The following is a 23,398-nucleotide window of genomic DNA, read 5'->3' as shown; positions in this document are numbered from 1 at the left end:
GGAATGCAAGGGAATTATTCAGTTAAAAGAGACTTAAGAGCGGAATTCCCTAGCGGTCCAGGGGTTAGGACTCAGTGCTTTCTCTGCCGTGGCCCCAATATCTGGTCATGGAGCTAAGATCCTGCAAGCCATGTGGCTTGGCCAAAAAAAAAAAGAGAGACTTAAGAGACCTGATATATCCAAATGCACTGCATGATCCTTGATTGGATCCTTGTTCAAAAAGATATGTATTTATGAAAGAGATTTTGAAGTCAGTTGGAGAAATTTGAGTAAAGACTGCCTGGGTATTAGGTGAGAAAATGGTTATATAGAAAAATGCCCTTATATTTTGAAGCTGCATGCTGAGGTACTTCAGAGTAAAGCATCGTGTACTTTATTTTGAAATGGTACTACAAATACACACACACACACATATAAACAAAATGATACAAATATGGCAAAGTGTTCATTGTTGAGTCTACCTGCCTGGTGTTTAGGGTACTCATTTTATCATTCTTTTTACTTTTCTGTATGTTTGAAATTTTCTATAAGTTTTTTTAATTAACTGTCAAAGAGTACTTATTTTTCTAAGAAGTATGACAAGTTCTTTAAATTAGACATGAAAATATATTAAAATACCTAATTTAATCCCTGAAGCCAATGACTCTACACATATATTTTTCTTTATTTATTTTTGGCTGTGTTGGGTCCTTGTTGCTGCGCGCGGGCTTTCTCTAGTTGTGGCACGTGGGCTTCTCATTGCGTTGGCTTCTCTTGTTGTGGAGCACGGACTCTAGGCACGCGGGCTTCAGTAGTTGTGGCACGCAGGCTCAGTAGTTGTGGCGCACGGGCTTAGTTGCTCTGCGGCATGTGGGATCTTCCCGGACCAGGGCTCGAACCCATGTCCCCTGCATTGGCAGGCAGATTCTTAACCACTGCGCCACCAGGGAAGTCCATATTTTTCTTTTTTTAATTGAAGTATGGTTGATTTACTTTATTTTTCTTGATTAATCTTTGTTATATGCTTTATAAAACATTAAAACCAGAAATACGTATATTAAAAATTAGTATATTAGCCTTTTGCAAAAAGCTATGGTAATTACCTTGATCTGTATAGGTGAATTATAACCCACACATCCTTTTCTGCATTTGTGACTTCATTCACATACTGATTTCCAGAAATTTCTCTTAATTCCCCAAATTTTTGTTTTTTCTTAAGAGCTTTCCATTCCTGTAACCGCTTTTCTCTAGTTAAAAAAAAGAAATTAAATTACATAAGAACATTGTTATATTCTTAAGGCCATCCCCATATACAGTAATAATTTAGAGCAATGAATGTAATGCTAGTACACATGAAACACTTTAAAGAATAACTATTAACGGCTTTACAATGCCAGTTTCTCTTTTTATATGGGCATTTGCTTTACCATGGGTATTGTAAAATATAAGAAATTAGCTATTGACTTTATTTTTGTTTAAGACTAAGTCAATCGTAGCTATAGAGAGTTTATTTAGACATTGGGCCAACAAATGCTCATATACAGCTTAAATAAATAAAGGGAGAGTATACATAATAACTAACAATTAATGAGGGCTTACTATGTTGCTAGGTGCTGTTTTAAGTGCGTTAACTAATTTAATCCTTGCAAAAACTTTATGAAGTTAGTACTATTACTATCCCCATTGACATGCTCTTAACTATCATGCTAAGCTGACTTTCAGTTCAAAGCCTTTGTGAATAGATGCAATTAATTGTTATAAATGTATTGCAGGTAGAGAGGTGGTAGAGAAAGAGTGATTATGATATGGACTCTAAGGTCAGACTGAACTGGGTCTAAGTGCCAGCTCCCACTTACTAGTAGCGTGGACTTGGGCAAGTTATTTAATCTTTCCAAGCTTCAGTTTCCCCCAATGTGAATAAAACTAAAATCTGCTCTCATGGGATTGTTCGGGATTAAGTGTAAACATATAAATTTCTTAGGGCAGCGTCTAGCACACCATGAGCCTTTCATAAAGGTTACCTAGTTATTCATCTATAGAGAACCTTAAAACTTTGTTAAACAAATCTCAAAATTTACATACTTTGATTTAGCTGTTGAATACTTGAGTTTATGAAGCAAATCCAAATGGTTCTGACATATCTGCAAGTATGTTAAAAGTTACTGACTGTGTATCTCTAAGTACCTGGAAGTACTTACTCCCCTTCCTTCTCTGGGTATTAACTATATTTTCTTGTTTTCTGTACAGTAAGTCCTCTACATACGAACGAGTTCCATTCTGAGAGCACATTCATTAAATCCAATTCGTTTGTAAGTCCAACAAAGTTAGCCTAGGTATCCAACTAACACAATCGGTTATATAGTACTGTACAGTAAAAAGTTTATAATACTTTTCACACAAATAATACATAAAAAACAAACACAAAAAATAAAACATTTTTGATCTTACAGTACAGTACCTTGAAAAGTACAGTAGTACAGTACAACAGCTGGCATACAGGGGCACTTTGGCATCTTTGAAAGTTCGCAACTTGAAGGTTTGTATGTAGGGGACTTACTACATTCAGCTCTGGCATCTGGGGTCTTCCTGATCCTAGAGAGACTGCCCCTCTCTGAGCTAGCTAGTTCCCAAAGATAGCAAACACTCACCAGAAAGCACAGCAAACCAACCGATCCAGAGCCCAGTCCCTCAACTACCTCCTTTACTGGGCTGAGCCACCATCCCCCTGCCCAAATCATACCCTGGGCTTGGTACCACACAATTAGAGATAGGCACTACAGTCCAGAGCCTGCCAAACTTTTTTCAAACTAGCCAGTCCTAAGTCTGCTTACCCTGCCTAGCTCGTCTTTCCCACAGAAACTACATAAAGCCTCATATCCATGTTAGCCTCTCCCTCCTCCTGCCTCTTGACCAACTGGTGCTTCCCTGTGTGGCCCTGCATTGTGGGGCATGCCCCCTACTCTTGAGACCTGTGAATAATAATGACAATTATCTCCTGATCTGTTGGCTTCACCATACCTGAATATATACAAAATCCTGGGTCTATTTTAAAACACTGTGTCCTTATTTCACATATTAGAAACATGTCCAGTAAGACCACTCACTTTATGTAACAAGTAATCCAAGCAAAATTAAGCCTGGAGGAGAATGTCAAGAATAGTAATCCAAGTCTAGGGCCCTCTCAGTTTTCAAACTGAAGGTCTTCAATTTTCCTTCTACTGGCCCAGATATTCAGAACTTACAGTCACTCCAGAGAGCTTCTGGGAGCCCTATTTTGTTTGCATTGAGTATTTGGCATCACTATCATTAACGTCCCTCAATTTGATCTCATTGGCTTAATATCTTTCAGAATTTTCAAAAAGTTTTTGTTCCAGTGATGGCACTATGCCCTACTTAATGGTGCAGCTATCAACGACTTTTCTTCTTCCTCCACTCTTCCACCTTCTCCTCCTCATTTTTCTTTACTTTCAACAGAATTGGGCAGGGAAAGACATAAAAACCTGGGTAAGCTTTGCCATCAGGAAGTGACAGAGTGTTCAATGGCCTGCATTTTTCATCTAACAGTCATACCCCTTGTGATTCAGTCACATAAACAGAAAGCCCTCTAGCTATTTTAAGCAGCAAGAAGCTTAATCGGAGGAATTAAGTGCTTTACAAACTTAATGGAAAGATGAAGGAGGAGGCTCCAGACTGGGCTACCAGGAAGACTCCCAGAACAACTTTGCAAAACTGGTCTGCCAAGGGGACAGCTTTCTCCGCTGCAATCCAGACACTGGGGCATCTGGAACTAACGTTCCAATTGTGCCCTAGTATCCCCTACTCTGGCGATCAGAAAACCCCTGTAACAGTTGTCTCTAGGAACCTATCTCCTTAGCAGAGACTGGGAGAAAATATTTGCAAAAGTCGTATCGGAACTGGACTGTTATTTGAAATATACACAACTCTAAAAACTCCACAATAAGAAAACAACCTGATTTAAAAAATGGGCCAAAGGTCTTAACAGACACCTCACCAAAGAAGATACACAGATGATAAATAAGCATATGAAAGGATGCTCCACATCTATGTCAACAGGAAAACAAAATTAAAACAATGAGAGGCCACTACACACCTATTAGAATGGCCAGTATCTGGAACACTCATAACACCAAATGCTGGAGAGGACTGGAGAAACAGGAGCTCTCGTTCATTGCTGATGGGAATGCAAAATGGTACAGCCACTTTGGAAGACAGTTTGGCCGTTTGTTTGTTTTTTTTTTTACAAAACTAAACATACTCTTATCATTTGATCCAGCTATCAAGCTCCTTGATATTTACCCAGGGGTGTTGAAAACATCTCCACACAAAAACCTGCACACAGATGTTTACAGCAACTTTACTCATAATTGCCAGAAGTTGGGGACTTCCCTGGTGGCGCAGTGGTTAAAAATCCACCTGCCAATGCAGGGGGGGACACGGGTTCGATCCCTGTTCTGGGAAGATCCCACATGCCACGGAGCAACTAAGCCTGTGAGCCACAGCTGCTGAGCCTGCGCTCTAGAGCCCGCAGGCCACAACTACTGAGCCCGCAAGCCACAACTACTGAGCCCGCGTGCCATGACTACTGAAGCCCATGCGCCTAGAGCCCGTGCTCCACAAGAGAAGCCACTGCAATGAGAAGCCCGCGCACCACGACAAAGAGTAGCCCCTACTCGCCGCAAATAGAGATAGCCCATGCACAGCAACGAAGACCAAATGCAGCCAAAAATAAATAAATAAATAAATAAATAAATAAATAAATAAATAAATAAATAATTGCCAAAAGTTGATAGCAACTAAGATGTCCTTCAGTAGGTGAATGGATAAATAAACTGTGGTATATCCAGATAATGAAATATTATTCAGTGCTAAAAAGAAATGAGCTATCAAGCCATGGAAAGACACGGAGAAACCTTAAATGCATATTACTAAGTGAAAGAAGCCAATCTAAGAAGGCTACATACTGTATGATCCCAACTATATGACAGTCTGGAAAAGGCAGAACAGTGGAGACAATACAAACATCAGGGGTTGGCAGGGGAGAGGAATGAATAGGCAGACCACAGAGGATTTTTAGGGCAGTGAAAATACTGTGAATGGTACCATAATGATGGATATATGTCATCATACATTTGTCCAAACCCAAGAATGAACTGTAATGTACATTATGGACTTTGGGTGATTCTGATGTATCAGTGTAGGTTCATCAGTTATAACAAATATATCACTCTGGTGGGGAATATTGACAATGGGGGAGGTTATGTATGTGTGGGGCAGGAGGTATATTAGAAATCTAGACCTTCCATCAATTTTGCTGTGAACCTAAAACTGCTTTATAAAAAAGTCTTAAAGTTTGTTTTTTGTCATTGCTCTTTTGTTTTGGCTTTAAATGAGGAATTTGCTTTAAATCAGCACTATCAAGATTACTACAGAATTTTCTCTTCTTAAGAATAAGTAAAATTTTAAAAGGCTACAGGTTCCTTTTTCCTTAGATCCAAAGTGACAGCAGAGATCCTGAAATAATACTAGAATTTGGTGACCAGAATTAGAGTTGTACTTTTGATGTGGAACACGCAAGGGAAAGAACTTCTGTGTATAATATCTCTTTAATCTCTGTGGCAGAGACTGTTTGGGTGTTCATCAGTATACTTCTTCCAGGACTCACAGGAAGACTATATTTGCCAGCATCCTTGGCAGTTAGATTAGGGCCATGAGACTGGATTACGTCCAATGGAACATGTGTGAAAATGATATGTACATTTCTATGACTTATCCCTGAAATGTCCCATCCCATCTTTCATACTGTTTTCCTGGTCCACAAGCCTGGATGTTAAGGATTCTGAGATGATGAAGCCCCTAATGAAATGTTCATTGCAGCACTATTTACAATAGCCAGGACATGGAAACAACCTAAATGTCCATCGACAGATGAATGGATAAGGAAGATGTGGTACATATATACAATGGAATATTACTCAGCCATAAAAAGGAACGAAATTGGGTCACTTGTAGAGATGTGGATGGACCTAGAGTCTGTCATATAGAGTGAAGTCAGAAAGAGAAAAATAAATATCGTATATTAACACATATATGTGGAATCTAGAAAAATGGTACAGATGAACTTATTGGCAGAGCAGGAATAGAGATGCAGACGTAGAGAATGGACTTGTGGACACAGTGGGGGAAGGGGATGGTGGGATGAATTGGGAGATTAGGTTTGACATAAATACACTACCACGTGTAAAATAAATAGCTAGTGGGAACCTGCGGTATAGCCCAGAGAGCTCAGCTCGGTGCTCTGTGATGACCTAGATGGGTGGGATGGGGTGGGGGGTGGGAGGGAGGTCCAAGAGGGAGGGGATATATGTATACATATAGCTGATTCTTTTCATTGTACAGCAGAAAGTAACATAACATTGTAAAGCAATTATACTCCAATTAAAAAAATATATATATATAGCCCAGGTCCCTTGTCATCACCTGGAGAAGAGCTGCTCAGAAGCAGCTTGTAAAACATGCATCATCTGTGAGTGAGGAACTTTCCTGTGTGAAACCACTGAGATTTTGCACTTGTTTGTTACAGCAGCTAGCATTATCTTAATAAATTCTGCTGACGTGACTGTATCAATAGATTTGTGATTGTTGAACGATCCTTGCACTCCTTGAATAAACCCTAATTATTCACTATATATGATTATTTTAATACACTGTTTTATTTGCTAATATTGCATTTAAGATTTTTGCATCTATGTTTCAAAAGTGAGATTAATCTAAAGCAGTATTTATCAAGTTGAGGCATGTGGACATCCCACATGAGAATTACTTGGGAATGGCAGGTTCCACAGATGGGCATATTCCTGAGACTCAACCCAAAGTTACTGAATATTACCTCTTGGTACTGGACTCAGGAATGTGTACTTTTAACTTTATATTATGGATGGTTATTAACACTTAACAGTAGTAAAGCGACCCCAGATGTATGCATCTTCCATCAATAATTTCTATGGCCAATTCTCTTTCATCTCAACCCCCACTAACTCCCCATTTCAAGGGCTATTTTGAAGCAAATATAAGACATCATGTCATTTCATCTGTAAATATTTCATCATATATCTCTAAAAGATGAGGATACTTTAAAATTTTTAATTCACATGGCATAATCATATATAAAACAATGGTAATTCCTTAATATATTCAGATATTGTTCAAATAATCCTATTTTCTCCATTTAAAATTTTTATTTAATTGTTATAAAATATCCATAACATAAAATTTACCATGTTAACCATTTTTAAGTGTACAGTTCAGTAGCATTAAGTTCTGGTCCCATTTTTTTTTTTGAATTTATTATTATTATTTTAAATTAATTTATTTAATTATTTTTGGCTGTGTTGGGTCTTCGCCTCTGTGTGAGGGCTTTCTCCAGCTGCGGCAAGCGGGGGCCACTCTTCACCGAGGTGCGCGGGCCTCTCACCATCGCGGCCTCTCTTGTTGGGAGCACAGGCTCCAGACGCGCAGGCTCAGTACTTGTTGGCTCACGGGCCCAGCTGCTGTGCGGCATGTGGGATCCTCCCAGACCAGGGCTCGAACCCGTGTCCCCTGCATTAGCAGGCAGACTCTCAACCACTGTGCCACCAGGGAAGCCCCATGGTCCCATTTTTAAAGTTTGTTTATTCAAATGGGAATCTAAATTAGATTGACAGAGTGGTTATTATATCTCTTAAATCTCATTTAATACACAGATTCTTTTCCATCTATTTTTCCCCTAGAAATTTCTTTGTTGAAGGAAACTAGATTCCTTGTCCAAACTTTCCCACAGTCTGAATTTAGCTTATTATATTATCATGAAATCAATTTGCACAAGAAATCAAAATTTTTAGTAGTAAAGCTAGGTGATTATTTTGACTAACCAACTTAAGATCCATGAGTCTATTATTTCCTGTCTGTACTAGCCTTGTCTGATTGTGATAGTAAGATTATATTATCAATAAATGTAACAATGTCATATGCAATTTATTAGTAAGCTTTTCATCTTAATAAAAACATAGGGATTATCTGTGCCTTGAAAAGTAGAGAAAAATGAGCTATACAATAAATTTTAGGAAGCAGGCTGTCTGCTTAATTATGCTTTTCTCTCTCTTATTGTATCAATTTTGGAAACTATTTTTTCATTTTAAAAATGATATATATGATCATGTATCAGATACTCTCCTGTGTCTGGCTTCTTTAATTCCATATAATGTTTTCAAATTTCACCAAAGTTTGTGTATATCAGTAGTTTGCTTACTTTCTTACAGAGTAGTATTCCCTTTCATGAACACATTACAGTTTGTTTATTCATTCACCTTGTATTCATTTATCATATTGATGGACTTTTGGGTTGTTTCCAGTTTCTGGCTATTATGAATATTCATGTACAAGTCTTTGTATTGACATATACCTTCAATTCTCTCAAGTAAATATCCAGGAATTTAATTGATAGGTTATACGTTAAATGCATATATAACTTTAGGAGAAATTGCCAAACTATTTCCCTAAGTTATCATATGAGAATTCCAGTTCCTCTAAAATCTTTAGTTTTAAATTGTAACATAATTCATATACAATAAAATTCAATGATTTAAAGTGTATAACTCAGTGATTTTTAAAATATTCACAAAGCTGTGCATCCATTACCACTATCTAGTTCCAGAATAGTTTTACTTACTAAAAGAAACCCCATATCCGTTTGTAGTTATTCCCTATCCCACCATCCCAGGCCCTGGAAATTAATAATCTGCTTTCTGTCTCTATAAATTTTCTTATTCTGAACATTTCATATAAGTAGAATCATATAAAATGTGACCTTTTGTCACTGGCTTCTTTCCTTAGCATAACATTTACAAGGTACAGTCCTGTTGTAGCATGTACCAGTTCATCATTTCTTTTTTTTTTTTTTTTAACATCTTTATTGAAGTATAATTGCCTTACCATCATTTCTTTACATGGTTGAATAATTTCCCATTGTATGAATACACCATATTTTGTTTATCCACTCACCAGTTGATGGACAGTAAGTTTCTTTGTACTTTTTGGCTATTGTGAATGCTGCTATGAACATTCATGTACACGTTTTGTGTTTTTGATTCTCTTGGGTGTACATATCTAGGAGTGGAATTGCTGGATCATGGTAATTCTATGTTTAATATTTGAAGAAATTCCAGACTGCACCATTTTACATTCCCACCAGCAATGTATGGTGGTTCAAAATTCTCCACCTGTTCACCAACACTTTTGTTATTTTTCTGTCTTCTTTATTATAACCACCCTGGTGGGAGTGAAATGGAAACTCACTGTGGTTTTGATTTGCATTTCCTTAATAACTAATGATATTAAGCATCTTTTCATGTGCTTATTTTCCATTTGTACACCTTCTTTGGAGAAATATCTATTCAAGTCCTTTGCATGTTTTTAAATTATGTTTTTTTGTTGTTGAGTTTTATGAGTTCTTTATATATTCTTGTTAGTAACCCCTTATTGTGTATCTAATTTGCAAATATTTTCTCCCATTCTGTGGGTTGTCTTTTCACTTTCTTGATAGTGTCCTTTGATGCACAAATATTTTAAATTCTGATGAAGTCAAATTTATCTATTTTTTCCTTTTTGTTGCCTTTTGTTATTTTTGGTGTCATCCGAGAAATCATTTCCAAATCCAGTGTCATGGACATATTCCCCTGTGTTTTGTTTGAAGAGTTTTATAGTTTTAGTTCTTACATTTGGGTCTTTGATCCATTTTGAGTTAATCTTTATATATGATATGAGGTAGGAGTCCAACTTTATTCTTCTGCATGTGGATATCCAGTTTTCCTAGCACCATTGGTTGAAAAGATTGTCCTTTCCCCATTGAATGTTCTTGACACCTTGTTGAAAAATCATTTGATTATTTATGAGAGAGTTTCCTTCTGGTCTCTCCATTCTATTCCTCTGGTCTGTATGTCTATCCTTATGTCACTATAACACTGTTTTGATTACTGTTGCTTTGTAGTAAGTTTTGAAATCAGGAAGTATTGGTCTTCCAACATTGTTCTTTCTCAAGATTGCTTAGTTTCCAGGATCTGGATGTGTTTCTTTTTATTCATTCTGCCAATTTCTGCCTTTAATTTTAGATTGCTTGGATTAATTTAAAATCCATTTACATTTAAAGTATGTAATATAAGTGCCTGACATTAAGCTTTTGATTACTGAGGCACCTATTTCAAAAGACATCCATCTTGAAAACCATACTGCCAGCTGTATGACACAGCTACTAGCAAAACAACAAGATTAGGGATTAGGCTGCTCCCACCCATGAAAGTCTTTCTTTCAGAGAGCCCTGGGTAACCTAGATAACTGACCACTTGAGTGACCCCTCTTCTCCCTTCCTGTGCTCTAATTCCAGCTCTTATGCTCTAGATTAGCCAATAAAGAGTGAACCCGTGAAACCCAGATACCCCATCAATGGACTCTCATAAAGACACAGACCCAGGTCCCACTCCCACCCCTCCACCAGACCTGGCTGAGTGGCCCTCAGGCATGCTGTGTGTTCTTCAGGATTTCTGAGGAATAAATCTTGTTCCTCGAAGTTCTCTCAAAGTTTCTTGCTGAAGTGCATCCTACAATCATAATACAAACCACAGGAACTGGTCCAGTCACAGCTATGAGTAATCCAGGAGGTGAGTGCCTCAGGCATTCCTAGCCAATAGCCTCACTATCAATAGGCTGGGACTGACACAACAAATTACTGAAAAGGAAGGACTTACTTCTGCCATTTAGCTATTTTCTGTATTTCTATATCTTACATGCTTTTTGTTCCTCAATTCTTCCATCATTGTTTCTTTTTGTATTTTTGTATTGTGGTATACCATTTTGATTTCCTTTCTCCTTCCTTTTCTGTATTCTTTTAGTTTTCTCTTAGTGATTACTTTAAGGATTAAAATTAATATCTTAAAATAACCTACTGTGAATAATGCCAACTTAGTTTCAATAGCATACAAACACTCTGCTCTTATACATCTTCATCCCTCCCTTTTTATATTATTATTGTTACAGACTACATTGTTATATACTGTGTCCATTAACATCGATTTATAATTATTGTTTTATAAACTTGCCTTTTAAATCATACTGAAAAAAGAGTTAAAAACCAAAAATACAGTAATATTGGCTTTTATATTTACCTATACAGTTACCTTTATCTATGATATTTATTCTTCGTATGGTTTTGAGTTACTGTCTAGTGCCCTTTAATTTCAGGCTGACAGACTCCTTTAGCTAATTTTTAGGGGAGTTCTAGTACAGTAAGTCCCCTACATATGAACCTTCAAGTTGCAAACTTTAAAAGATGCGAACATGCGTTTGCATGTCCAATCATGTAAGTTAGTTCACGTGTCTGGTGTACATTGTCACATGCATGCATCCTCTACAAGTGGTTGTACTTTTGGTACTTTACTGTACAGTACTGTATACAGCACAGTAGTACAGTAGTACAGTATCTTTATTTCAAGCCCAGGATGTCAAGAAACAAGCGTAAAAGCAGCAGTGATGTAGCTGGTACTGCTAAGAAGTGCCAGCTGTTGTACTATACTACTGTACTTTCCAAGGTTAAGATTAAAAATGTTTTATTTTTTGTGTTTGTTTTTTATGTTTTATTTGTGTGAAAGGTTTATAAACCTATTACAGTACAGTACTATATAGCCAATTGTGTTAGTTGGGTACCTAGGCTACCTTTGTTGGACTTATGAACAAATTGGACTTAGAAATGTGCTCTCAGAATGGAACTCGTTCATATGTAGGGGACTTGCTGTAGTAACAAACTCACTTAGATTTTATCTAGGAATGTCTTAATTTCTCCTTCATCCTTGCAGCATAGTTTTGCCAAATATGGAATTCTTGATTGACACGGGTTTTTTTTTCTCTTGCAGCCTCTAAGATTTCTGAGGAGAAATTGGCTGACAGTCTTTTTAAGGGATGTGTCTTTGTGTGGGTCTCTGAGTTTATCCTACTTGGAGTCCATTGAGCACCTTGGATTTGTAGATTTATGCCTTTTGTCAAATTTGGGGAGTTTTCAGCCATTATTTCTACAAATATGATTTGTGCCCCTTTCTTTCTCTTTCCCTTTGCTGGGACTCCCATACTATATATGCTAGTTCATCTAGTAGTGTACCACAAGGCCAGTTAGGCTCTGTTCACTCTTCTTTATTCTCAGACTCAATACTTTCAGTTGTCCTATCTTCAAATTTTCTCTATCTTCTGCTGGTTCATATCTGCTTTTGAAGCCCTTTAGTGTATATTTCAATTCAATTATTGTACTTTTTAGTTTCAGAATGTCTTTTTGGTTCCTTTTTATAATTCCAATCTCTTTATTGTTATTCTCATTTAGTTCATATGATGTTTTTCTGTCTTTGTCCATGTCTTCCTTTAGCTCTTTGAGCATCTTTAACTAACTTGTCTTAAGGTCTTTGTCTAGTAAGTCTGACACTTTGGCTTCCTCAGGTATATTTTGTATTGATTTATTTTGTTCCTTTGTCTGGGCCATACTTTCCTGTTCCTTTTTACGCCTCCTGATTTTTTTGTTGTTGTTGAAAACTGAATATTTCATTCAATTGGTAACTCTAGAAATCAGATTCTTCTTCTAACCCATGTTTTTGTTTTTGTTTTTGTTTTTTTACAGTGGGTATGTCTGTGCCAGGATCAGCCTCACGTGAAAGCATAAGGTCTTCTCAGGTCTTTTCTGAGCCTTCATCTTTCCCAAATCTTTCTAAATTCCCCCATATATATGGTTGTTTTGAATGTTAAAAAAAAGAAACCAGAAGTGGCTCCTTAAAATCTCCTGGAAGCCACTTGAGCCAGTGAGGGTTGACATAATGACTGCCAGTTTCTGGGTCTGTACCTCTGCATTTAGAGCAGCAATCTGCAATCAGAACACAGAATCCTGATATTTGAGGACAAAGTCCTTATTCCCTACCCTGGCTCCAGCAAGAAACACAGGATGCTGTGGAAACAGCTGCCTGCCATGGGGCTGGGGGGTGAGGGATGGATAGCTGTTACTACACCGAGGACTGAAATCAACCAATACTAACTGAAATTTACCAGCCAAGCTTTATGCTGTAAGCTACAAGTGTTCAAATAGACTCCAGAGTTCCAAAGCCATCATTTCAGACTGTTTCTGCCAGTACGATTGCTGCCTAGGTGGACAGATGGATTCTTGGAGCTTTCTACTTCACCTTTCCTGCTGTCCACTTGGCCAGTCATTTTTGGAAAATCCCTCAAATTTGGGATTCTCTAATGTATTCTTATGATTAGACTGATGCTATGCATTATTGAGAAGGATACTCCAGAGCTGATGAGTCCTCCTCAGCACATTATATCAGGAGTTACTTGATGTCAATGTGTATTACTGGTGATGTTAACTTTGGTCACATCCCTAAGATGGGGTGTGCCAATATTTTACACTGTAAACTTACTATTTCCTCCTTTATAATTACTAAACATTTGGGGGCAATACTTTGAGATTATGCAAATATCCTGTTTCTATTTAAACTTCCACCCACTCATTTTAGCATCTATCAGCAGATCTTGCCCATGGGGGATTATTACTATGGTGTTTTAATGGTGATCTTTCTATTTTCCTCATTCTGTCTACACTTATTAATTGGAATTCTTCAGTGAGGAAGAATTGTTACTTCCTCTGAATTTGTTCATGTATTCATTTACTTATCTATGTCACTATGGACTCAAGGATAATTATTGTATTACTTATTTTACAATTCAATATTATAGTAATTAATTTTGTTGTTCAAGTTGTTCCAACTCTGGCCATTCTGAGATCTTTTAGTTTGGCTCCTGTGCCTTGAAAAAAGTTTTTAGCACTTCCTTAACTTTCTGATACTACAAAATGCCCCAGACTCATACTGTTCTTTCTCAACTCACACTGTTGAAAAAAGCAGTTCCTTAAGAATCACTGGCTCTGGAGGAGACCTTCAAGATGGCGGAGGAGTAAGATGTGGAGATCACCTTCCTCCTCACAAATATATCAGAAATACATCTACATGTGGAAAAACTCCTATAGAACACCTACTGTACCTGGCCACGTGGCTGACAGGGTCTTGGTGCTCCGGCAGGGTGTCAGGCCTGTGCCTCTGAGGTGGGACAGCCGAGTTCAGGACATTGGTCCACCAGAGACCTCCTGGCTCCACGTAATATCAAACGGCAAAAGCTCTCCCAGAGATCTCCATCTCAACACTAAGACCCAGCTCCACTCAACGACCATCAAGTTACAGTGCTGGACACCCTATGCCAGACAACTAGCAAGACAGGAACACAACCCCATCCATTAGCAGAGAGGCTGCTTAAAATCATAATAAGGTCACAGACACCCCAAAACACACCACCGGACACGGTCCTGCCCACCAGAAAGACAAGATCCAGCCTCATCCACCAGAACACAGGCACCAGTCCCCTCCACTAGGAAGCCTACAACCCACTGAACCAACCTTAGCCACTGGGGGCAGACACCAAAAACAATGGGAACTATGAACCTGCAGCCTGTGAAAAGGAGACCCCAAACACAGTAAGTTAAGCAAAATGAGAAGACAGAGAAACACACAGCAGATGAAGGAGCAAGGTTAAAAACCCACCAGACCTAACAAATGAAGAGGAAATAGGCAGTCTACCTGAAAAAGAATTCAGAGTAATGACAGTAAAGATGATCCAAAATCTTGGAAACAGAATGGAGAAATTGCATGAAATGTTTAAAAAGGACCTAGAAGAACTAAAGAGCAAACAAACAATGATGAATAACACAATAAATGAAACTGAAAATTCTCTAGAAGGAATCAATAGCAGAATAACTGAGGCAGAAGAACGGATAAGTGACCTGGAAGATAAAATAGTGGAAATAATTACCGCAGAGCAGAATAAAGAAAAAAGAATGAAAAGAATTGAGGACAGTCTCAGAGACCTCTGGGACAACATTAAATGCACCAACATTCAAATTATAGGGTCCCAGAAGAAGAAGAGAAAAAGAAAGGGACTGAGAAAGTATTTGAAGAGATTAGAGTTGAAAACTTCCCCAATATGGGAAAGGAAATAATCAAGTCCAGGAAGCGCAGACAGTCCCATACAGGATAAATCCAAGGAGAAACACGCCAAGACACATATTAATCAAACTATCAAAAATTAAATACAAAGAAAAAATATTAAAAGCAGCAAGGGAAAAACAACAAATAACATACAAGGGAATCCCCATAAGGTTAAAAGTTGATCTTTTAGCAGAAACTCTGTAAGCCAGAAGGGAGTGTCAGTGCATATTTAAAGTGATGAAAGGGAAAAACCTACAACCAAGATTACTCTACCCAGAAAGGTTCTCAGAAAGATTCGATGGAGAAATTAAAATATTACATACAATCAAAAGCTAAGAGAATTCAGCATCACCAAACCAGCTTTACAACAAATGCTAAAGGAACTTCTATAGGTAGGAAACACAAGAGAAGGAAAAGACCTACAATAACAAACCCAAAACAATTGAGAAAATGGTAATAGGAACATACATATCGATAATTACCTTAAACGTGAATGGATTAAATGCTCCAACCAAAAGACACAGGCTCACTGAATGGAAACAAAAACAAGACCTGTATATATGCTGTCTACAAGAGACCCACTTCAGGCCTAGGGACACATACAGACTGAAAGTGAGGGGATGGAAAAAGATATTCCATGCAAATGGAAATCAAAAGAAAGCTGGAGTAGCAATTCTCACATCAGACAAAATAGACTTTAAAATAAAGACTATTACAAGAGACAAAGAAGGACACTACATAATGATCAAGGGATCAATCCAAGAAGATATAACAATTGTAAATATTTATGCACCCAACATAGGAGCACCTCAACACATAAGGCAAATACTAACAGCCATAAAAAGGGGAAATCGACAGTAACACAATCATAGTAGGGGACTTTAACACCCCATTTTCACCAATGGACAGATAATCCAAAATGAAAATAAATAAGGAAACACAAGCTTTAAATGATACATTAAACAAGATGGACTTAATTGATATTTATAGGACATTCCATCCAAAAACAACAGAATACACTTCCTTCTCAAGTGCTCATGGAACACTCTCCAGGACAGATCATATCTTGGGTCACAAATCAAGCCTTGGTAAATTTAAGAAAATTGAAATCATATCAAGTATCTTTTCCAACCACAACTCTATGAGACTAGGTATCAATTACAGGAAAAAATCTGTAAAAAAATACAAACCCATGAGAGCTAAACAATACACTACTTAATAACCAAGAGATCACTGAAGAAATCAAAGAGGAAATCAAAAAATACCTAGAAACAAATGACAATGAAAACACGACGACCCAAAACCTATGGGATGCAACAAAAGCAGTTCTAAGAGGGAAGTTTACAGCAATACAATCCTACCTCAAGAAACAAGAAACACCTCAAATAAACAACCTAACGTTATACCTAGAGCAATTAGAGAAAGAAGAACAAAAAAACCCCAAAGTTAGCAGAAGGAAAGAAATCATAAAGATCAGATCAGTAATAAATGAAAAAGAAATGAAGGAAACGATAGCAAAGATCAATAAAACTAAAAGCTGGTTCTTTGAGAAGATAAACAAAATTGATAAACCATTAGCCAGACTCATCAAGAAAAAAAGGGAGAAGACTCAAATCAATAGAATTAGAAATGAAAAAGGCGAAGTAACAACTGACACTGCAGAAATACAAAGGAGTACGAGAAATTACTACAAGCAACAATATGCCAATAAAATGGACAACCTGGAAGAAATGCACAAATTCTTTGAAAAGCACAACCTTCCAAGACTGAACCAGGAAGAAATAGAAAATATAAACAGACCAATCACAAGAACTGAAATTGAGACTGTGATTAAAAATCTTCCAACAAAACAAAGCCCAGGACCAGATGGCTTCCCAGGTGAATTCTGTCAAACATTTAGAGAACAGCTAACACCTAACCTTCTCAAACTCTTCCAAAATATAGCAGGGGGAGGAACACTCCCAAACTCATTCTACGAGGCCACCATCACCCTGATACCAAAACCAGACAAAGATGTCACAAAGAAAGAAAACTACAGGCCAATATCACTGATGAATATAGATGCAAAAATCCTCAACACAATACTAGCAAACAGAATCCAACAGCACATTAAAAGGATCATACACCATGATCAAGTGGGGTTTACCCAGGAACGCAAGGATTCTTCAATATAGGCAAATCAATCAATGTGACAAACCATATTAACAAACTGAAGGAGAAAAACCATATGATCATCTCAAGAGATGCAGAGAAAGCTTTTGACAAAATTCAATACCCATTTATGATAAAAACCCTCCAGAAAGTAGGCATAGAGGAAAAATTTACCTCAACATAATAAAGGCCATATATGACCCACAGCCAACATCATTCTCAATGGTGAAAACTGAAACCTTTTCCACTAAGATCAGGAACAGGATACGGTTGTCCACTCTCACCACTATTATTCAACATAGTTTTGGAAGTTTTAGCCACAGCAATCAGAGAAGAAAAAGAAATAAAAGGAATCCAAATCAGAAAAGAAGAAGTAAAGCTGTCACTGTTTGCAGATGACATGATACTATACATAGAGAATCCTAAAGATGCTACCAGAAAACTACTACAGCTAATCAATGAATTTGGTAAAACAGTAGCATACAAAACTATTGCACAGAAATCTCTTGTATTCCTTTACACTAACGATGAAAAATCTGAAAGAGAAATTAAGGAAACACTCCCATTTACCATTACAACAAAAAGAATAAAATACCTAGGCTAAGGAGACAAAAGACCTCTATGCATAAAACTATAACACACTGATGAAAGAAATTAAAGATGATACCAACAGATGGAGAGATATACCATGTTCTTGGATTGGAAGAATCAACATTGTGAAAATGACTATACTACCCAAAGCATTCTACAGATTCAGTGCAATCCCTATCAAACTATCAATGGCATTCTTCACAGAACTAGAACAAAAAATTTTACAGTTTGTATGGAAACACAAAAGACTCTGAATAGCTAAAGCAATATTGAGAAAGAAAAATGGAGCTGGAGGAATCAGGCTCCCTGACTTCAGACTACAAAGCTACAGTAATCAAGACAGTATGGTACTGGCACAAAAACAAATATAGATCAGTGGAACAGGATAGAAAGCCCAGAGATAAACCCATGTACATATGGTCATCTTATCTTTGATAAAGGAGGCATGAATATACAATGGAGAAAAGACAGTCCCTTCAATAAGTGGTGCTGGGAAAACTGGACAGCTACATGTAAAAGAATGAAATTAGAACATTCCCTAACACCGTATACAAAAATAAACTCAAAATGGATTAAAGACCTAAATGTAAGGCCAGACACTATCAAACTCTTAGAGGAAAACATAGGCAGAACACTCTATGACATAAATCACAGCAAGATCCTTTTTGACCCACCTCCTAGAGAAATGGAAATAAAAACAAAACTAAACAAATGGGACCTAATGAAACTTAAAAGCTTTTGCACAGCAAAGGAAACCATAAACAAGACAAAAAGACAACCCTCAGAATGGGAGAAAATATTTGCAAATGAAGCAACTGACAAAGGATTAATCTCCAAAATTTACAAGCAGCTCATGCAGCTCAATATCAAAAAAACAAACAACCCAATCCAAAAATGGGCAGAAGACCAAAATAGACATTTCTCCAAAGAAGATATACAGATTGCCAACAAACACATGAAAGGATGCTCAACATCAGTAATCATTAGAGAAATGCGAATAAAAACTACAATGAGGTATCACCTCACACCAGTCAGAATGGCCATCATCAAAACATCTACAAACAATAAATGCTGGAGAGGGTGTGGAGAAAAGGGTACACTCTTGCACTGCTGGTGGGAATGTAAATTGATACAGCCACTATGGAGAACAGTATTGAGGTTCCTTAGAAAATTAAAAATAGAACTACCACACGACCCAGCAATCCCACTACTGGGCACATACCCTGAGAAAACCATAATTCAAAAAGAGTCATGTACCACAATGTTCACTGCAGCACCATTTACAATAGCCAGGACGTGGAAGCAACCTAAGTGTCCATCAACAGGTGAATGGATAAAGAAGATGTGGCACATATATACAATGGAATATTATTCAGCCATACAAAGAAACGAAATTGAGTTACATGTAGTGAGGTGGATGGACCTAGAGTCTGTCATAAAGAGTGAAGTAAGTCAGAAAGAGAAAAACAAATATCGTATGCTAACACATATATATGAAATCTAAAAAAGAAAAAAAAGGTTCTGAAGAACCCAGGGGCAGGACAGGAATAAAGATGCAGACATAGAGAATGAACTTGAGGACACAGGGAGGGGGAAGGGTAAGCTGGGATGAAGTGAGAGAGTGGCATGGACTTATATATACTACCATATGTAAAATAGATAGCTAGTGGGAAGCAGCCGCATAGCACAGGGAGATCAGCTCGGTGCTTTGTGACCACCTAGAGGGGTGGGATAGGGAGGGTGGGAGGGAGACGCAGGAGGGAGGAGATATGGGGATATATGTTTATGTATAGCTGATTCACTTTGTTATAAAGCAGAAAGTAACACACCATTGTAAAGCAATTATACTGCAATAAATATCTTAAAAAAAAAAAAGAATCACTGGTTCCTTTTATTGGAGAATAGTATTGTGAATCAAGAGCTGAATTCTAGGTGTGTTCATTGCTACCAGAGTATTGCTGCTTCTAACACAGTTCACTGATTTGTTTCGTGTGGAAACAACCTTGTATTCCTGGGACCAATCCCACTTGATCAGAATGTATTCTTCTTCTTTTAAATTGCTGGACTTAATTTGCTAATATTTTGTCAAAATTTTTCATACCTACATTTATAGGAGATATTTTTCTGTAGCATTCTGTTTTTGCAATTTCTTTGTCAAGTTTTTGTATCAGGATAAGTTGGGAAACCTATGCACCTGTTCTAATTTCTGAAAGAATTTGTTTATGACTGGTGATTAATTATTCATTAAATGACAGAAACCCTTGACAAACATCAGGCTAGAAGGAAAACCATGGCCCTCTTTTTATTGGCCTTCTATTGACATTTTCCATTTATTCACATGTAACTTGATGAAGTTCTACTGTATATTATTGAATAGCTTTTTATTTAAGCAAAGGCAAAAAAGGTCAAGAAAAAAATCCATCTTATATAAGGTGAGTTTTAAAATGTTAATTAAAAATTAGTTTTGTTCTTTTTAAAATATAGTCTGTAGACAAAAAAGGACTTTTTCTTAGTTTCATTCTTACAATACTTCATTCATAAACTCATAAATTATCCAAATGAATCACTGTACCTATATATTTCAATAGCTCTCATATCTTCATCATCAAATTCATCTTCAGCTTCCTTCAACTGTGCGAGAGTCATCTTTTCGTATGGTTTAACTAAAACAAAATAAGTTGTAGATAACTGAGTTATTTAAAAGCCAATTTTACTTTAGAGTCACATGTCTAGAAAAAACAATAATTAGATAAATGGAGATCAAGAATATCTTTAATGTTGCAGTTTCTCCAGCATATAAGCTATATTGTGGCTGACTGCTTCAGGTTTGTTTAAAGTGCTGTTACTCCCTCAGAGTTCACAGAACTACCAGGCTGCATTTAAAAGCAGATGTGAAAATCAATTAGACCTCATAAATTTAGATTTCCTCAAGTACCTGGAAATTTTGACAAATAATACATTTTATATAGAATGATCAAAATAGAAAGTAATCACAAGGTAGAGAAATATGATAGAGAAAAAAAAGCTCACTAGGTTAGATACCAGGGCATTTCAGCTCTGATATTAACTAGCATGTAATTTTCAACACATGAATTAGAAATTTTAGGTGTCAGCATCCTAATTTCAAAAGTATGAGTGGGATTTATATTAAATTATTTCTAATGTCCTCTCTCCCTCTAAATTCATGAAATATATGATCACTGTCATAACCGTATTATTCCCTTCACCCAGCCCACCAAATGCACAACTATACCCATTGCTTCTTTCTGTAAACGTAAAACCATTTCTTCAATTTCATCTTTTGGCTCTTCTTTTGGAGGAAGAATGCCAAAATCTCTTAAAATTTCATTCCATTCTGTATCTTCATTTGGATCCTATATAAAAAAAATAAAAAAATCTATTGACACAGTTGTGCATTTTAATATATGTAAAATCGATTTCCAACCATGTAATTGTTCATTAACTCTACAGGTAAACTAGAAAATTAGTTTCAAAGAATACAACAAAATGGCCTACTTTTTTCCCATATCCCAGTTCTGTAATGCAACTACATACTTTGATAAAAAGAATATATCCTCCACCCTCAAAGTTACACTGAGATGTTTAATAAAAAATAAATCTAAAAAACATATATCAAATGTTAATGAAGAAACTTGTAAGTCATGGAAAATTCTCTGAAGACTATAATAGGCAAAACCAATTCACATCATGCAAAATACTGTTTTCTTTTTCTACATAAGCATTGAAGACCTCAAGGTGGACTTGCTTCTTTTCAGCTACATAGCTTCATGGAATTCTTACTCCCAAGTTAAATCTTAGAAGAGGTTAGGAATCTTTTCATAGTTCAATTTTTGTCTAACCATAATTTCTGTCTTTGAAATGTAACCTTGTTTTCCATGTTACTTAGGCTTTGATGTTTTATTTGCTGCTCTTCCTGTAATTGTCTGTCGCATATCAACTATATTGTCTTTCTAGTCTGCTGTACCTTTTCTCTGAGGTTTTCAGAGAAAAGGAGAACTTAATTATATACATGAGTAAATACTGCTGCAAACAAAGTAAAAGATAGCCTTGAATGAGCTCCACCTCCGGGTATTCACATCCTGCATAATCCCCTCTCCTTGATTATGGGTGGGAACCATGGCATGCTTCTAATCAATAGAATATGGCAAAGGTAAAGGAATATAATTTCTTTGATTTCATTCCATAAGATCGTAACTTCCATCTTGCCAACATTCTCTCACACTTGCTGGCTTTGATAAAGCAAGCTGTCATACTGTGAGGTCCCCCATGGAGAGAACTATGTGACAAGGAAAATGTATTCAACAATCAGCTAGACACTGAGATGCTCAGTCAAATAGCTCCAAAAGAACTGAATTCTGCCAACTACCCTGCAAATAAACTCAGAAGGGGATCCTTCAGATGTACTCTGTTGTACCTTCAGATTCAACCCCAGCTCTAGCTGACACTTTAATTGCAACCTTGTTGGAGACTCTGAAGCAGATGGCCCAGCTAAGCAATGCCTGGATCCTTGACCCATAAAAACTCTGAGATAATAAATGTGTTATTTTAAGTCACCAAGTTTGTGGTGATTTGTTATGCAACAATGGATAACTAATACAAGTATCATCTTATTTCTCCTCTTCATCCTATTCTTTGGGCAAAGTTTCGGTTTTTTATTCACACTGGTCTTTTACTGGTCTCTCTATCCACAAAATCTTCTGATCTCCATTCTTTCTATATGTCTTAAAACAATTAAGTTACCATCAGCAGGAGTTCTGCACTTGGTAATGGCAGACTAGATAATTTGATCAAGCCTCTTACTGAGAACAGCTAGTAAAACTGGACAAAATAGATGAAAATTAATTTGAAGGCACTGGAGAATCAGCAAAGCAGTGAAGAGAATTATGGTAAGAAAATCCTGGATGAGAAGGAGACCCAGAGAAAGAAGCTCCATGTTTGGGTCCATTCCCCTTCAATCAACTACCAATTCTGAAAGAGGCCAAGAGGCTGAGAAATTGAATAAAGGTGCACAGATCCGAGCACAGTGACCAAAGACAGAAATCAATAAGAAAATGATAACTAGGAGATCATCATATATTTGGAATTAAAAAAAAATTCTAAATGACCAAAGGGTCAAAGAAGAAATCACAATGGAAATTTAAAAGCATTAAGAATTGAATGATAATAAAGCCACGTATCAAAAATATGTGGGCCGCAACGAGAGCAGTTCATGAAAGGAATTTTACACCCTGAATGTAACATATTAGAAAATGGAAAAGGCTTACAAATTAATATACAAGCATCCAACCTAAAAAGCTGGGAAAAGAACATCAAAATAAACCAAAGGTAGAAGGAAGGAAATAATAAAGATGAAAATAGAAATTAATGAAATAAGAATCAAATATATAATAGAGTGGGTTAACAAGGCCAAAAATTGGGTCTTAGAGAAGACTAATAAAATAAACACTTGCCAAGACTGATAAAGAAAAAAAGTGAGAAGACATCACCAGTATTAAAAATGAAAAAGGAGAACTCCTGACAGATAATACAAATATTTAAAA

General features: G+C 36.8%; 1 protein-coding gene across 1 annotated transcript in view; it reads right to left on the bottom strand.

The window, feature by feature from the left end:
- The window catches only part of PDCL2 (phosducin like 2), a 67,735-nt gene that overhangs the window by 37,811 nt on the left and 6,526 nt on the right, over positions 1 to 23,398 (bottom strand). Inside the window, exons 2-4 of the mRNA XM_082464492.1 lie at positions 21,091 to 21,211; positions 20,410 to 20,500; positions 1,083 to 1,226 (exon numbers count right to left, since the gene is read on the bottom strand). Of these exons, the coding sequence (XP_082320618.1) occupies positions 1,083 to 1,226; positions 20,410 to 20,500; positions 21,091 to 21,211 (356 nt within the window). The remainder of the gene's footprint in view (positions 1 to 1,082; positions 1,227 to 20,409; positions 20,501 to 21,090; positions 21,212 to 23,398) is intronic.

This window comes from Balaenoptera physalus (genome assembly GCF_965194825.1).
Source record: "Balaenoptera physalus genome assembly, chromosome: 5".
Lineage (NCBI taxonomy): Eukaryota > Metazoa > Chordata > Mammalia > Artiodactyla > Balaenopteridae > Balaenoptera > Balaenoptera physalus.
This window is presented reverse-complemented; position numbering and strand designations above follow the sequence as displayed.